The 17,652-nt window shown below is 37.9% G+C and overlaps 1 protein-coding gene across 1 annotated transcript in view; it reads right to left on the bottom strand.

Annotated features, from left to right (window-relative positions):
- The window catches only part of TMEM135 (transmembrane protein 135), a 177,577-nt gene that overhangs the window by 125,050 nt on the left and 34,875 nt on the right, over positions 1-17,652 (bottom strand). The window contains exon 4 of the mRNA XM_084301827.1: positions 9,580-9,613. Within this exon, the coding sequence (XP_084157953.1) occupies positions 9,580-9,613 (34 nt within the window). The remainder of the gene's footprint in view (positions 1-9,579; positions 9,614-17,652) is intronic.

Below are 17,652 nucleotides of genomic sequence, written 5' to 3'. Positions count from 1 at the left end.
GATTTCACCTGCTAGGAAGCCTTGAAAAATCTCCTGACCCATCTTTTCTAATCTACCAAATTCTCACCTACAGTAATTCTAAAAATCAGAAATGCTATTCATGCTAGGGATGGGTGTCTGGGAGCTCTTCATAACCATTAAACATTCCTTTAATCCCAGTTACTGACTATCAAAAAGTCATCTAACATTAACAGTATTTCTGATACAGAATTTTGCATAAGGCAAAAAAGACAGAAGTTTTATCTGAGAGAGAAGTTTCAAAACAGATTTGTAATACTGACATTTTTGGTAATTCTAGAAAGTCAAACAAGTAGCTGCTCACTGTAAAAGATCTCGTTAAAGGAGTGTAAAAATAAGTATTGCATTGAGCGTTTAACAAGATACACTGGAAAGCTCAAAAATGCAAAGCAGCTTTGCATAGAAAGCAAGAGACAAAGTATTAAATGTTTTCTCTGACTCTTGCCAAACGTCCTGCTCTGAAGTGATGGATGAGGTTTCCTGAGGCTAAGATGCCAGAGCCAATTAGCCATGTCAATCCACAAGAGCGCCAGCTGCCAGGATCTAACTTTATTACTGTATTACTTAAAAGTGAAGACATCAGCAGTGTTTAAGTTCACATGACTCCTAATTTTAAAACCTGCCTCTTAAAGACTTCACGTGGGGGTAGTGACAATGACCTTAAGTTTCAACCTTTTAAAGCCATCCTAGAGAGCCATCAGTTATCCATAACTTGATTACGTGAAGTATTCTGTTAATCAAATTAGTCCACATTATGCTCTATTTGAAGGAGAGTAAGACTGCAGCGTATTTCTCTTCTCATACGAGTTTTATGTAAAGTTTATATTTAAAAGTAGCAATTTATTTCAATTTGCCTGTTTCGGTTGCCAAACTGCCTATCCCACAGAACATGATATGTGTAAAGTATATAGCTTACCCATTTATGGCATCTAATTCTGAATTCCAAAATAAAAATTTTGGAAAGTGTTTTGAGCATTTATCTACTAGAATAAAACATGCCTAAGTCTTTGATTATTTGAAAACATCTGCATTTAATTTCTAAGCAAGGAGCTTGGAAATGTTCATCATACAATACACCTCCCTGCACAGTCACCAAAATAAACTCAAGGATTCCATGAAAGGGTAAAAATTTTCTTCTGCTTAGGTGCCTGTGGAATAGATTTGAACATTAATGCCTGACAGTAAAGAGTAACCATTTCTTTTGAGTAACTTCATATGCCTCCAAACTACTTGCAAAATTATGTTCCTTTTTTATGTGATGATATTAACATCTTAATAAAAAACATCTCAACCTTTTCCTGCTACTACATTTAACATTTTCTTTACTTTCTCACTCCAGTCTACAATTGGCACATGGTATTAACAGCATCTTTTCTTGAACTGTACCCTGGGGATGCTGAGAGAATGACACAACAGCAGAAACACAATTAAGACAGAGTATGTGATATGAAGGCCACAGAATAAATATCAGATGAGCTCCATCTGATTATGTCTTCTATGAAATTAAAAAGATGCAAGCTCTTCTTCTACACCCTTTTTCCAGTAAGGTCCAGGCATTAAAGAAACAGAAGTTAGGAAAGAAGCTTTCCTACTAAATGCAGACGATGGAACAGCAGAAAAATACCATTCCTCAACAAAAGGCAGGTCTTATCAAAGAACGTCGCATGACCTGATACAAATGGAAGTAAACAAATCCTCCCAATAGCCAAAATGCTATTGTTAGATGTGGGGAATCAGGCCTGTCAAGTGAGCTTCAAAATTAAGATGTGTTAGAGCACACATATTAAAACTGTAGCTTCAGAAAAAACACTGCTGAATTGATATCGATGTCTAACTTGACACTAGAGAAGAATGGTTTCTTGTTAGTACTAAAATGAGTTTTGGCACGCCTGTTAGAAGTTAAGCCTTTATCAACTACAGCCAGCAGCACATCATTATCTGAGGCAGTTTGTCCATGCAACAGCAGAAATTATGCCATGAATCCTTGAAACTTCTTTTCAGACAACACTAAATACTGACCTTTCTGCTCCTCCCTTACGCAGGCAGCAGTGACAGACACGTACCTCAGTTGAGAGCACTACCACAACATCAGGGGTTTGTCTTCCTCCAGCCAGGCCTGACACTGGGATCCGGAGCTTTACCTCGGCGTGGTTTCCAATGAGGAAAAGCAGAGAGCTTCCTTGCAAGCTTTCATGCTGCGTTTTTTCCTCTAAGTTAATTAGGAAGTCAAAAGCAGAATATTGAAGTATTCATGCTCTTCTACCAATACATTATAATATTGAGAAAATAATAATTTTGCTACTCCAACAAAAAAGTTATAGTACTTTTTTCTTTCTTTTTGCACATAAGGAGGAACTAAGCAATGGTTCTACTTAAACTGCCACAGTATCAACTCAAAAGCTAATAATGGAAGGAATGAAAAGGCTATCTAGCCTGGGCCACATTAGAGAATAAATATACGTGGTCCCTGCCAGCTGCTGTAACCAAAGCCGCTGTTGCCTCAGAAGAGGGCCACGGTTAACCATGACAAACCAAGAAAGATGGTGGCAGAAAGACAGCTACACTCCAAGCAGACAAGTGTCTCAAGCATTTATTTGATGCATTTTCAGTTATAGAGGTTACTACTTAGATGTTAGAAAAGTTAAATAAATAAATAAATAAAAATAAAAATCTGTGTATTCATACCTCGGTTGATAAACTAAATAGAGAGGCGAGCTTCCCCATCCAAGCAGTCTTTGTATAATGTTAATAAAATAGAAATACCATGAAAGCACACAACAAAACTTTAACCTAAAAAAAAAAAAAAAAAAAGGGGAGGAGTGGGAAAATCCATTTTCCTAGAAACCAGAGCTTCTAAAAACTCTAAAATATTTATTGGGTAAATGTAAATCCATCTGGCCTTCTTCAGCCTGCATTGTCTTCGTCTTTTGATTAAAACTGCTGTTCCCAATGGAAAAGGAGTTGGTGCCTTGTTTAGAAAACGTCAATTTAGTAAGTTTAAATAGAAAACATTTTTTTGTGTTACAGTAAATAAACTGTGTAACCAAATATAATGGCCTGCCAAAACAAATGGGATATTTCAAATACCTATTATTCCTCAAGAATTATCGTTGAAAAAAAGTGACAAGACCTTATTTTTAAGGATATTGCTAATTTGGTATATAATATTTTATAGTATATAACAGAATTAGGTAACAATTTCTCAAAAAAGACTTGCAAGTTACACAACATAAATGTGATTTTGTAGTCACACAGCACATTACTCAAGGAAAAAAACTTCGATCTGTATTTTCACAGTATCATACATTTAATTGTAACAGGCACAAGGTACTGAAACATTCATAACAACTCATTTGCAAGTTTGTACAGAAAGCACCTGATAAGCTGGTTAGTAAAATCACTCCGGAATGTTCAGTGGCAGAGTACTTTTTGTATGCAATTATCTTCATTTACAATACTTCCATTTTGCCTTTAGGCAAACGGAATCAGCAACAGCACAGCCTAAAAGTAGATTTCTGTTGTTGTTGCTGCTTCTCTTGCCATAGCAAGTCTCTGCCCATTCTTGTGTTCCTTCCCCACAAGGCACAAAACAGTAACAACAAATCTAGTGTACATGGAAGGTGATATTGGAGGGCCCTTGGCCTCAAACATTCTAACCACTTTTTATATTACACTATACTGCTGCTAAGCTTTGTTTGCTGCCGAAGTATACCATGCATCTTAAAATAGACTACTGGTTTTGATTTTTTAAATACTGCAAAGCATGAAGATTTAGCGGTATTTTGAATTGCTATGACTTCCATCCTGTAAGAAAGCATACAAATACCTGGAGTTAAGCTGTGACTAAAGAGCGCTGGAAACTCATTTCTCCATTAGATCCAAGGGGATTTCTTTGTGGATCTGTGCTTCAGCATTTTTGCTTGCTTCTAGACCAAGTAGCTCAAGCCATAGGAGCACAATACTTGTTCTTTACATTGCTTGCTTGGAGTAAACAAAGGTACAGCCAAAATGAAGCTGGATTTAGACTATTTACATAACTGAAAAACAACTCAACTCTGATACAGCTTTGACTTCTCCAAAAGCAAAAGAAATGATTCTCAGTTGTACTACCTGTGCTCTATCATACACTGAAACAGAGCAATACCCACTCAAATACTTTTGATCAACTTGTTTTATTCAGTATTTAATGTAAACAGTATTTTTATTTATTTTTTTTTTTTTAGCTTTAACTGGACTTGAAATACTACTGAAAAAGTATTTCTATAACAGCAGACACAGGGAAAGGAAGGAGATGGTATGCCCAAATGTAACAGTACCACAGTAAGCAGGCTCTCAGCCTCAACAGCAGGCTGTTGGAACACCCACAGCAGCCCTCAGATTTTCCAAAAAGTGTCGTAAGTGTACACAGTTTTTAAGGACTTCCCTTTATTGTAGTCTTCTTACACTCCTGGCCGCTCTCTCAATATTTCTCTTAATTCATGTTATCTGTAACAGGTGATCACTGTTTTACTTTACATCCAGGAAGATGCATTCTTCCTCCAAAATTTTGTTTGGAAGGAAAACACTCCCCTTTCTTACTCCTGACGGCCATGTGGTTCTTGCCTTAAAAACAGTATCTCTTCCTTGGTATATGAGCTCCTATGCTCAATACTTCATCCATGATAGATGCACTGATAACCTACTATCAGCACAGCAGTAAGTGCAATATGGACTTGCCATTTTTCTGTGTAGAATTCATTCAGACGCTATTGCTGACATTTTCTCCAACTCCCATATTCAGGACAGCAACAGCACCCTCTTTGTCTCTCTTTCTCTAGGCTCTTGCTCATTTTTTCTTCATATTCATTGCAGCAAAATTCATTACTTCCTTTCCCTCCAAACCTATAATTTTCTTCATCATCTGCTTTCTGCTTTAACTAGAGCAGTCTCTATGTTCTCCCATCTATCTTCCACTTGTTATACCTACAACACTCCCACAGTCCAACTCTCATTACATCAGCTCAGCTCCAATCCTTCATGTCTCTTGCTACAAAGAGTTCTAATTTCTCATTTTTGGACTGTACGTCTCTGCCTCCTTTTCTTGCTCTTTCTCAACTTATTTTTCAAATTCGTATTTTTTCTACTCCCTAATGGGAGTAGAAAAATTATTCCCAACCTCTCTGTGGTTGGGAATAATTCCTACATCAATTCCTTCCATCACAGTCAAAAGCCAGCCCCCAACATTCCCACTCTGCCTTTTGCATCCAGCTGTCTGATCTCACGCCTGAGCTGTACGTTGTTTAACCCATGACCCTGAAGAACTTGTTAACATTTCCAATTTTGTGTGTATAACACCATACATGACAATCAGAAAGGGTGAGTGCCAGGTGCTGCACCTGGGTCACCACAACCCTGTGCAGAAGTATGGGCTTGGGAAACATTGGCTGGAAACCTGCCTGGCAGAAAAAGGGCCTGGGGGTGCTGGTTGACAGCTGGCTGAACATGAGCCAGCAGTGTGTCCAGGTAGGCAAGAAGGCCAACAGCATCCTGGCCTGAATCAGAAATTGTGTGGCCAGCAGGACCAGGGAGGTGATTGTCCCCTTGTACATGGCACTGGTGAGGCCACACCTCAAGACCTGTGTTCAGTTTTGGGCCCCTCACCACAAGAAGGATGTGGACTTGATCAATTAAACTGGTGAAGGGACTGGAAAACAAGAGTTATGAGGAGTGGCTGAGGGAACTGGGCCTGTTTAGTCTGGAGAAAAGGATGCTGAAGGTGGACCTCATCGCCCTCTCCAACTACCTAAAAGAAGGTTCCAGAGAAGAGGGTGTCAGTGCACTTGGTGCACTTAGTAGTGATACACTGCTGGTTGGACTTGATGGTCTTAACGGTTTTTCCAACCTAAGTTATTCTGTGATTCTACTCAAACCCATTAGAAATTATACTATAAAATGAGTAAAGTCTGATATAACAAGGCACGGCTTGAATTTCAAACAAGATGTAAATAAACCTCCATTTTTTTCTGAAAAGAGCAAACACCATATAGTTGAGCATACACAAGATAAGTGTCTTGGGATAGTATTTAAATGACAATGTATCAATTTTCAAAGTTTTTTATTTCTCAAAAACTTTTATAACAAAAAAGAGTCCTAGTTGAGATTAGTCTTTTTTCTATCTTGCAGGTTCTTTATTTTTTAGTCAGACCATCTTTTAGTCAGTTTTGTTTCAACATCAACAACAACAACAAAAAAAAAAAACTAATTCAAAGACATGGTTTCTTCAACTTCAAAGCAACATCTCAAATGTCAAGCTGTTCACAATGAAGTATGCCATAACTGTTTTGAAACTTAAGAGCTATAGGTATTATTCATGGGCGCTCATTTATTAATATCATCTTTTCCAGATAAAAATAACTGAAGAGATTACATTTCAGTTTCCACCTTTTGTTGGAATCTAAGGGTTCCTTTTGATCTTGAATTATCCATGAAGGATTATCTTATACGTTCACTACCAATGCATCACTTACAATCCTTGAAACGTCTCGACATTAACATGTGCAATCCAAAATAGAACTTGAAGGGCTTCGTTCTTCTGTGTGGTCCCCAGCACTGACTACCACAGCTCTCTGCTGGGGTATTACAGAAACATCAGTTCTCAGACTGTAGCTAGTTAAAAACTTCCAAACCTACATTTTCAACCATGTTAGGGCTCAGGAATAAAAAAAATAATAATAAATTTAAAATCAACTTCTGAGCTTTCTGGAAGTTTTTGATTTTTGACTGCATATCAGATATTCCTATATTTACTTCTTCTACTTCAGTCAAGAAAAAAAAAACAAAAAAAAAAACAACCTTTCAAGTGTATTGTTCTAATAAATTCAATTTAGCAGAAAGCTACCTTAAGAGAGCACTTTCATTCAGTTTTTCCACAGAGCATATACAACATAAACAACTTATTTTTAATCTGTCATTTCATCATGTAAGCAGTCACAAAATACAACTGAGGAGTTCCAGGCCATATGAGTCTATAATCCCTGCATTACTTAAAGTTAGTCAGGATGCTTATTCATATGTTTCTAATAATTAAGAAAAGTTGATAAAGATGTTGCCTTTTCAACACAAAGGCCCTTAGACCTTCTGCCTTTCACACTCTCCTGTGTTTTGCTCCTCAATGGCAGCCACTTGAGTGAACGCCTATCACACCCATTTCACCATGTAAATTCATCTCTGAATGCAAACTGTCAAGCATTGCCAACATGGCCAACGTAAAAACTATTTTCCTGTTTTAAAGGTTACTATATTAAAGGCCCTAGTATGGCTATAAAAATTCACTGCAACAATAGTCAAGATAATTACTTATAACCAATAGCCCTAATTACAACTACCCCCCCCCCCCCAACTAGACAAACGCATCCATGAAGAACTAGAAAGAAAGATGGAGTTATTGCTCAGACTATAAAATATACTTTTGCAAAACATGAAACAAAACAGCATAATACATTTCGTTCAAAGAATATGTGAATAGGTTCTGAAACCAGTTTTTATAAAATGCAAGAAATGCAAAATTCTCCATTTTCGTGACCTAACAACTAGCTTAAGCCACATTGCATTCCAGGTCTGAAATCTAGACACCAGCATTAACAACTAAAGTACGTCAGCTCTCAGAACACACTGCAATCTGAAGATAACAAATACTTAAAGGACACATTAAAGTTATGAGCAAAACTTAAGGCATAGAAAGTTCTCAACCACAGACAAGCAACACAAGTAGGAAAGTATTTGCAGTGACTACACAGCTTGCTAACAAGGTAAGTATGTCAATCAAGGGCAGTTTATGAACCAAACCGTTGGCTGTCCCAAGTTCAAAGACTAGTTACTAAAATAAACCATTATGTTGAAGAGAACGTTCACGGCATTGAACGGCTTCCATAAAATCTGACTACAAATCTGACTACAACAGTTAACTTTTCCTTTATAACATCAAGTGAGCTGTGCAGCATCATAACTTAAGAGCCATGGACATAATGAACTTTCTCAGTACTGGGATACTCAGAGGTTTTGCTATTTAAGTACACCTATTTCCCCCCCCCTCCCTTGAAAAGCCCAATCCAAATTAACAATGAGATGTTCAACTAATTACCACTAGTTTTATAATAACCTATGCTTCCTGAATGGGAGATTTCTACACACCTGCTCTTCTTAATTCAAGAAAAATTTCAAATCTTAGGGATCCTAAGGATAACTAGGCTATCCATAGGATAACCGAAATTATCCCTGTAGGAAGGCAGTGCTGTTGCTATGTGTTATTGAGGGTCTGAACATAACTAATTAAATTTCAAGATGAGGATTCATCATCCTCTCAAATTAGAAAAAAATCACAAAGAAAAGGAAACCTAATGGACAGGGTATGAGCCATCCAAGTCAAGCAGATAAAAGTTAAAACAGTAGTTGAAATTGATGGTGAAAATTAATCTCTCCTGAATTCTGTAAACTCTACTCATGAGTGAGTCTATAACGACAGGCACTGTATGAACACAATAAAGTTAGAAACAATTCCTGCCTAAAAAAAGTTTAAACACCAGAATTTGAGATAGAACTCTAAAGGGTTTTGCTACATTTTGAAATATTTCTATGGATAGGATATTTACTTGCTAGCACTTGTGAAATATCATCTCTTTCCAAAAGCATTCCAAGTATCGTCACAATTACAACAGTTATCAACAATGGTTTTACCAGAATGGAAAAGAAAGTATTGGTGTTATCACTCCAATCTGTACTGCAATAAATTGTCTTTGTCTCAACACTTCTACTTAAGAATCTTTACAGAGCCTTAAGTTCATACGATTCTCTCAAGGTCCCAGTAAATTGTTATAGTGTTCTAAAACACCTCTTAGGTTGTCTGGTTAGGTGGTAGTGGTTTGTTTTTTTTTCCCCCCCTCTTCTTGCTTCTATGACTCTTTATACAATTCACTATAAAAAAGATTTAGATAATTAAAGCTTTAGATAATTCTTATGGCAAATACAATCATTCCTAAAGAAATATAACCATGTTACAGAAGTACATATCTAGAAAAAGTTAGTGTACAAAGTATTTACATACATTTACTACTGTTTTTTGACTATGATTACAAAGAACATGACAAAATTAACTTGATACAACTATCTGGTAAAAATGTTTGCTTGCGTAATATATCAGTTTGAAAAATGATTAATAATAAAACTGACGTATGTATTGTTGGATTATTTGTCTGAAAAATAATGATCATTAGAAGTACCACATCTCATTCTAGTAAGGAAGGGACATAAAATTATCCATTTTCTTGGGCTTATGGTACAACAAATTTGAACACAGTACAACAAACTAGTTCAGCGTGTGCTTTACAGCTACTCCTGAAACACGTAAGATCACAATTTGCTATTAAGATAACTTTAATTACAGAATAGCACAAAATTCTTCAATTAAAAACTGAAAAGTCTTCAGAGGATTAAAAAGGCAATGAATCTCAGCATTAATCAGTTTTAAACAAAATGCATTTCCAATGATATTACACATTTTTACTCTTGAAATAAAGTACTACTTACTTGATTGGCCATGTAAATTGTGAGGAGACCTCTCCTAGAAACAGAAGTCATAAAATTAGTGAAGAGATTAATAACTTTTTGCAAATTGTAGAAAAAACAGTTTAAGCATCAGAACGCTGCATTAAAGAACAGAATTTAGGATAGATCATTACTACCCCATAGAAAAGTACATACGGAACCAAAAATAGTACCTTCATAGCACAGTATCAAAACAGTGAGAAATTATATGTACAGAGTTATATATAATGATTCCTACTGCACGAGTCATGAAGGCATCATGAAGGGGCAGGGCACCTTGAACAACACAAAAAATGAAAGCCTCAAATGTAACACCATCAAGTTTAACTGTTAAACTTAATATGGAAATGAGTTTATAAGCTGAACTCATTTGTCTTCACAACATTTGGGATTTTTTTAATGCTGTTACAACATAAACGACAGAAGGTCCAACCCACCCAAGTTTGTATGTTTGTCATGATATTTTAGGTTTTTAAGCACAGAATGCTTAAGAGGACTGTATGTTAACAAAACAGCTTGAAATCAGTGCAGTTGTACAAGGACACAAAATCAGAGGCAGTAGCAAAAAAAATTCCAGTTGCATGGTTCCAAGGCAGCAAGCAGAAAAAAAAAATAAAAAAGGGAAGAAAAAAGCTTTTTTTCAGTATTTTCTAACCCTCATGTCCAGGTGTTTATAACTTTGCCAAGCAAAGCACCTAGATCTATGTTTCTCACAACCTGTATGTGAGGCACGGGGATAAATCCCATTTGAAAACTCTAGTGCTTCCACATCACTTTGAATTTGAAGAAGCAATGTTACATCATCCCGAGTCCCACAGGATGCTCTCTATTCACAAGCAAAATTCAAGTTTTGTTTAAGTTCAAAACTTTAACTAGCAAAAGCAGATTGTTTAAAAAAAAAAAAACAAATCCCCTCTGAATACCTTCCCCACCTACTACCATATGCAGGTACAAAAAAAAACAACCAACAAGAACATAGCATGGAAACCTCAGGGATTTAAAAAAGAAGCCCAAATCTAAAGATTTGGTAAGGATGAAGCACACACAAAAAAAGAAACAAACAGACGACATATAAGGAATTGTGTCTTGAAGCATTAAAGCAAAGAGACTTCTATAACTCACAAGAAAGTACCACAATCCTGCACACTGCTTCTAACCAGGAAGGAAGGAAAATTCACCTTGTACAGTAGAGAAATTGAACTCTCAGAACAGATCTACAAGCAACCAATGAATCGTTAAGCTTTTTAAGCTCTCACAGCTTTAAGAGTATAATGTGCGTTTTGACAATAGTATTACGGTGTGTATTGCACAGTGTGTATTGCAAGTGCACATAATTTACTTCCTGGACTCTCTCTGGCAGTATCTGTATCACACAGGCAGGGATGACATGCACGCGAGGTGCTTTGGCCTCCCTGATTTTTTTTTTCTCTCCAAGTACTAAAAATCCAGGAGCTTGATCTTGTCAAATTCGTAGCTTTTTATTGTGGTCCCTCTTGGCCGAGTGTTAAATGCAAACTGCCAATCGCAAAGACAAAGAAAGGAAAAGGTGTTAGAGAAGAGGAAGGAAAGAAATAAGAAGCTACAGTGCAGCTGCAGTGAGACCAATACAAGAAGTAGGTGGTCACTGGGAGGAAAAACATGCAGACAATGAAAGCACACAAGGAAATAACTTCTGGAGTTGAAAATACAGAAAGCTGCTACATGACATCATCTGAAAGTGCCTGAAGCAAGCCTGTCTGCATTTGCTGCTGAACAAGGCCTCGGCTAACTCCAAGCAAAAACAGTCTTTTTCCCCAAAACTTCATTCTGTGACTGCTTTAGCAATAAATATCTCCGTGTTTTTTACAGAAAACAACTCTTCCCAGCCCTGTGCAAATGTGATCCAGCAAACCTAACCCAACTGTGAACTCAACTGGTAAAAAGTGGGTGGAAGCACAGAAAACGTGGCACTATTTTGTAACAATGACAGCTGATGGAAAACAGGACAGAAAGATGGAGCTGGTCCAAACAAAAGGGTCGCTGATACAACCCAAGGACTGTATTAAAGCTGCAGCTGGTAAATAAGAGACTCATATAATTGAGAAATAGGGAAATTACAAGAGCAGGAAATAATTAAATAACAGAAATAATTAGTCTGCCATGTGTAATCACCTGCTTTGGAGGCTTAAAGACACTACAAAATGGCTAAGATTTAACTCCCCCAGTCCATGAACCAGTGCTGAATAGTAATCTCTGGAAGACCTAGACCAGCAGGTAGTTACACTAGTGATGGTCGGGCAAGAGGAAGCCCAAGTGGACGCACACACATTTTTATTTCCCTTCACTCCTCTGTGCTTTCTTCATCTCTGCCAGTTTCCATTTAGAGGTTAATCTCACCAAAACCTTAATTTTAGCTTATCACTGTTTCAATTCCACCTTTCAGCTGATATTATCTCTCATACCCTACAGAGTTCCAAATCACAGAATATCCCAAGCTGGAAGGGAAACACAAAGACTGTCGAGTCAATCTCCTGGCTCCACAAAAGATCACCGAAAAATCAGACCCTATGGCTGAGAGCACTGTCCAAACACTTCTTGAACTCTAGCAGACTCAGTGCCACGACCACTGCCCTGGGGAGCCTGTCCTAGTGCCTGACCACCCTCTGGGTGCAGCACCTTTCCCTAACCCCCAGCCTGACCCTCTCCATGCCGTTCCCTCGGGTCCTGTCGCTGTCCCCAGAGAGCAGAGCTCAGCGCCTGCCCCTCCGCTCCCCTCGTGAGGGAGCTGCAGGCCGCCATGAGGCCTCCCTTCAGCCTGCTCTGCTATGGACTGAACAAGCCAAGTGACCTTTGCTGCTCCTCAAACATCTTCCCCTCTAGACTCATCGCCAACTTCATAGCCCTCCTCTGTAGCCCTCTAATAGTTTCATGTCCTTTTTATACTATGTTGCCCAAGCCAGCATAAAATGCTCAAGGTGAAGCTGCACTGCACCGGTGCAGAGTAGAGGAGGACAATCCCTTCCCTCAACTGGCTAGCAATGACATACAGAATTTTTAATTTGGGGAAAGGAAATAAAGAAACATACACACACAAACCAGGACATAATTAATGAAAGGCTGACTAATGCTGAACTAGAAGAAGGACGCAAAGTCACCATCCAAGAGAGCTGTATTAGTGGGACACAAAATGGGGCGGCATGTCCCACTCAATTCTGCCAGGCTGCTTTGTTAAACTAAAGAACCTAAGAATTTTTTTTTTTTTTTTAAAGTCTTAGCAAGACTGGTATCTTTTACCTGAAAAGAGTGATTGGATGAAAGCAAACACATTTTTGAATCACCCTTTAAGGTGTCAAAGAGCAGTAGTGTCTAGAATACTTTTCATTTTGTTTCACCTAATTTTTTCCCCATTCCCACGTTCACATGAATTTTCTTGTACATTTGCTAGAGAAATAAGCCAGCAATGCCTCCAAGTGCAATTATTCAATACAGCTTGTGTCATCTGGGGCTGAATAATTCCAATCTCATTGTTTCCGTTCTTAATGTTTAACTAACAGGCCACATTCTTCCAGAAGATAATTCTTCTGTTCATTAGTAGCTTCCTCAAAGAAAGGTTTTACTTGACACAACTTGTTTTTTGGACAACTCAGTAGCATTCAGACCAACTTCTATCTCCAACAGCTCTTCAACTATGGCCTATGTTTGGCCTATAAGCTCAAACAACATATTTTTGTGACTGTACTGCCCAGAGGAAAGAGTCAAAAATAACTTTTTAAAAAAAAAATAATGAAAAGCTATAGGTCAAAAATAGCAAGGAAGCTTAGCAGCACACTGGGCTGCCTTAACAGAAGTGTAGGTAGGAGGTCAAGGGAAGTGATTAATCCCCTTTACTTGGCAGTTGTTAGGCATCACACGGACCACTGGGCCTGCTTTGGTCCCCCAACCAAGACAGAGTTCACTGCCTGGTGTGAGTCGAGGGGAAGGCACCAGCACGGCTGGGGCTGCAGCATTCACCCTGCGAGAAGCCGATGTGGAAACGTGGGTTGGTTCATCCCGGAGATGAGAAGGTTACAGGGGGACCTAACAGCAGCCCTCCGGCACCACAAGGTTACCAGGGCAAGAACCAGCCTCTTTGAAGCATGCTACAGAAAAATGGGGGATTCTGACTTGCAATGAGGAAACCGTATTTTCACAGAATAAGTCATCTAGGTTGGAAGAGACCTTCAAGATCACCTAGTGCAACCTCTGTCCTAACACTAACAAGACCTCCACTAAGCCATATCACTAAACTCTACATCTAAACATCCTTTAAAGACCTCCATGGATGTTGACTGAACCACCTGGGCAGCCCATTCCAATGCCTAACAACCCTTTCAGTGAAGAGGTTCTTCCTAATATTCAACCTAAACCTCCCCTGGCACAACTTTAACCCATTCTCCCTCATCCTGTCACCAGGCACGTGGGAGAACAGACCCTGCCTCAAGACTGTCAAATATTGGAACATGGACCCAGAGGTGTTGCAGGACTTCTGTCCTCAGAGGCCTGCTAGTCCTGACTGCACAAATCCCAAAGCAACCTGGTCCCAAGTCAGTGCTGAGCCTGCTCCAAGCAGAAAGCTGGGCAAGACGGCCTCTCACGGCCCTCTCCAGCTCAGTAATTCCACCATTCTAGAGAAAAAAAAAAAGTGGAAAGCAGCTCAAATTATACAACATTTTTTTCACAGATTCTAAAAATCAGAAGAGATTACTGCAATAAATAATCTGACTCCAACTGACATAGAACAAGTTTTCATTAGTCACTTACTTCAAAAAAATAGAAATCACTGAAATTTTAAGTTTTTTAAATGAAGCTCTTGCAACTACTGATAAGTTATTTAAATGCTACTTTACAATTTGCTTCCTAGTTCTAGATGAAATTCTCTCCAGTCACTGAAACCAGTTACATCTTTACCTCCGCTATAACACTAGTGAGAGTCCAACCAAGCCAGCTACATACAACTTCTTAAACAAAAAACTAAGCTCCTTCAGTTTTTGCATCATGCTCCTTAAGACTTCAAACATACTCCTGGTTCTTTTATGAAGCTGTTCCAGTTTTTCAGAAACTTGAAATCATCTTCAAGGTCTTGAAAAGAAAGCACAGGAAATAAAGAAAGCAGATTAAAGATTGCTTATTCTTTGTTTAACCAACAGTATCTTAAAGAAATCAAAGTGCCAATCTCAGACTTTGAGTTCATCTTCCTGTGAGCAAGGTATTTACACTTTCATATAAGTTTAAGTTCTGGAAAACATATTTGATTGAGGCCAAAGTCCAAGTCGCCTTACACATGAGGTAAAGAACCTATTCACCCCAGAGGAGCAATGACAACTGTCCAAATCTGCATGCCAACATATTGTTTGTGTGACAGCTTGCTAAGGAATACTTTTCTGCTTGGCTTGACACATTGTAAAATTCAACAAATAACTTTACTTTCACAAGTAATATGAGCTTTGGCTTAATATAATAACAAGGCATACAAAATTCCAATTTCAAAAACAACCACGACATTTTTTCCTACAAAATTTACTGCCAGTTCTCCCTTCTTGTTTATGGTTTTCCTTCAATATATTTATGGTTTTCCTTAAAAAAAAAAAAAAAAAAAATTGTTGCTAAGCTGAAAAGAATAACTTCACTTGAAGGTGCAGCGAATCCTTAAAACACCCTTATACTCATGTCAATTTTACTATAAATGAATTGTATTTGTTCACTTCACACTAAAGGACCCTAAGATGCTTCAAAGAACATCAGTGTGGAGCGCAGCCTTTCAGCAGTGCAACCAGGCTCAAGAAGTTAAGATCTCCAACTGAGCCAACATCACCTTTTTCTCTGAAGAGCCACAAGTAGACACTTGTGATTTTTTAAACTACTTCTCAGTATTCATTCCTCCTGAGTATTTACTCTTTGCCTTTCTCTCTCCATCTTTATATATCTAATACATAGCATGCCAGTCAAGCGGTTTTCTCACGAGTAACTTTTTTTTGGCAACATGAAGGTTAAATCATTTTTTCTGTATTGCCTTGTTTAAACAAAACTACAAACCCTTCCAAGTAGACACCTTTAAATCTAAACGTTTACTGCAACTAATCAAACAGATTTAAACTAAATACTTTTTTTTTTTAATAGTCACTTTTTTTTTCTGTGGAAGTAAGTGACCAGATCACAAATACCTCAAAATAACCACAGCATGAATGCCATTACGTACAAAATCCAGATAAATTGACTCAACAGGCACCTCTTTCAGTTAGAATAGCTGTAGACGTTAGCTGTAACTGTGAGCCAGTAAAATCACACCGTGGAGCAAGGTACACAACAAGGCAAGTACATCCCAGACCCAAAACCTGCAATGGCTCTCGTCGCTCCAGCACACAGCAGCAGTGAGCAAGCAGAGGTGGCTGCAAGGAGCCTGCAGATGGATAAAGCAGCATGTTAAACATCTTCGTGCATGCAATTGAGAGCACATGTTCCTTGCTTAAGCAGCCTCACTGATGGGTTACATTTGTCCCTGTACACAGTAAATTTTAGAAGTTGGGGGAAACAAATAACTAATGCATTGCTAAGATAAGAATTGCTTTAGCTTTTCTATAAAGGTTTTTAACTCAATCCCTGGTTCAAAAGGTCATGTTTCTAATATTCCAATCTTATGCTTTGCTTGTCCAAAAATCAATGGCATTGTCAAACTGACAGATCTGATCTGAGTCAATAGCTTCAAGAATGAACCAAGTCAAACTTCTCCTCTTGTGACTTATTCAACAAGGTCTGTACTATAGATGGCTATAAAGTAGCAAATTTAATCTTTATGAAAAAAATGTACTTCTAACAAGTTCCCTCCAAATTCAACTTTGAATTTTACAAATACCACTGTTTTATATTCTGCTGTATATTCTGACTTTTATCACCTTGCTTTGGCTGACAATCATTTTCTGTATGCACTAAAATCACATACACAACTACTTTCAAAGGAATAAGTGGATTCAAAGATAAATACCAGGTGAAATGTAAAATGGACACAGCTTGTGCCATACAGATTTGTTACATTAAAATTTGAAAATATTACCTTGTACCTTCTCACAATAAAAAAAAAAAAAAAAAAAGGCAAAAAGAAAAGAAAGAGTTAACTCTGGCTTTAATTTCTGAGCATAAACTAAGAAGCTAACATAATAGTTTGTAATGGCTCCCCAGACAGGATTTGTGGTCTGCAAAAACAGGAAGAGTCCCCCCCTCCTTTCCTCCCCCCCACACTGTAAAGCACACCACTTTATAACCTGCAGAATTAAATCAAACACGCAAATCACAGGCTTCCCCCAAAAAGAAAAAGGTCAAAACGAAGAGGTTTTTCTTTCTGCTCTACAGCAGCTTGACACCAAAAGCTAACCAACGATAGATCTAGAGTTGTGATTGCATCCCTGTAATAACACAAGAACTACAGATTATGTTTAGGGTATCGTTAATCTCTCACACCCACCAATTTCCTACTGACAGCTGGAGGCCAGCAGTGAAATCCTGGTGCAAAAGTTCACTTAAAATCAGCAGGAACAGATAAGCTTTCAAAATAATGCCGAAAATTATGAAAACAGACCTAAGCAATAAGTTTTCAGAAAAGAAAATGATTACTTTTTGAGCTTAGTAAATACCGGTAGCAAGTTTTTCACACGAAGATAATGTTCAGGCACATAACTTCATGTCAAAAGATACAGTTTAAGGCCCCAGAGCCCCACTATTCTCTTTAAGAGATTTTCTCTTTCTGAATTTTGGATTGTTTCAAGTAGGAAACAGTCACTTTATAGTCGAGGAGCTTATAGTTGCTCGGAACTGCAAATCAGTAATACCCGCTTTGAGCATGTTGTATGCTAAGTAAAATGGCTATTATTTTTCTTGCCAATACTCAGAATTTGTTGTTCTTAAAAGGAAAGAAAGTAAACTCAACATGTTCTATGATTTGAATATATGCCAAAGAAAGGGTATGAGAAAACTAGAAAGGGACAGAAGCCAAAAAGAAAATATATCTACAGTGATACATTCCAGCTAAATTAGTACCAATAACTC

The sequence above is a fragment of the Netta rufina genome (assembly GCF_964035555.1).
Source record: "Netta rufina genome assembly, chromosome: 1".
In the NCBI taxonomy this organism is placed as follows: domain Eukaryota; kingdom Metazoa; phylum Chordata; class Aves; order Anseriformes; family Anatidae; genus Netta; species Netta rufina.
The sequence above is the reverse complement of the archived record's forward strand: the minus strand, read 5'-3'. Positions and strand labels throughout refer to the sequence as shown.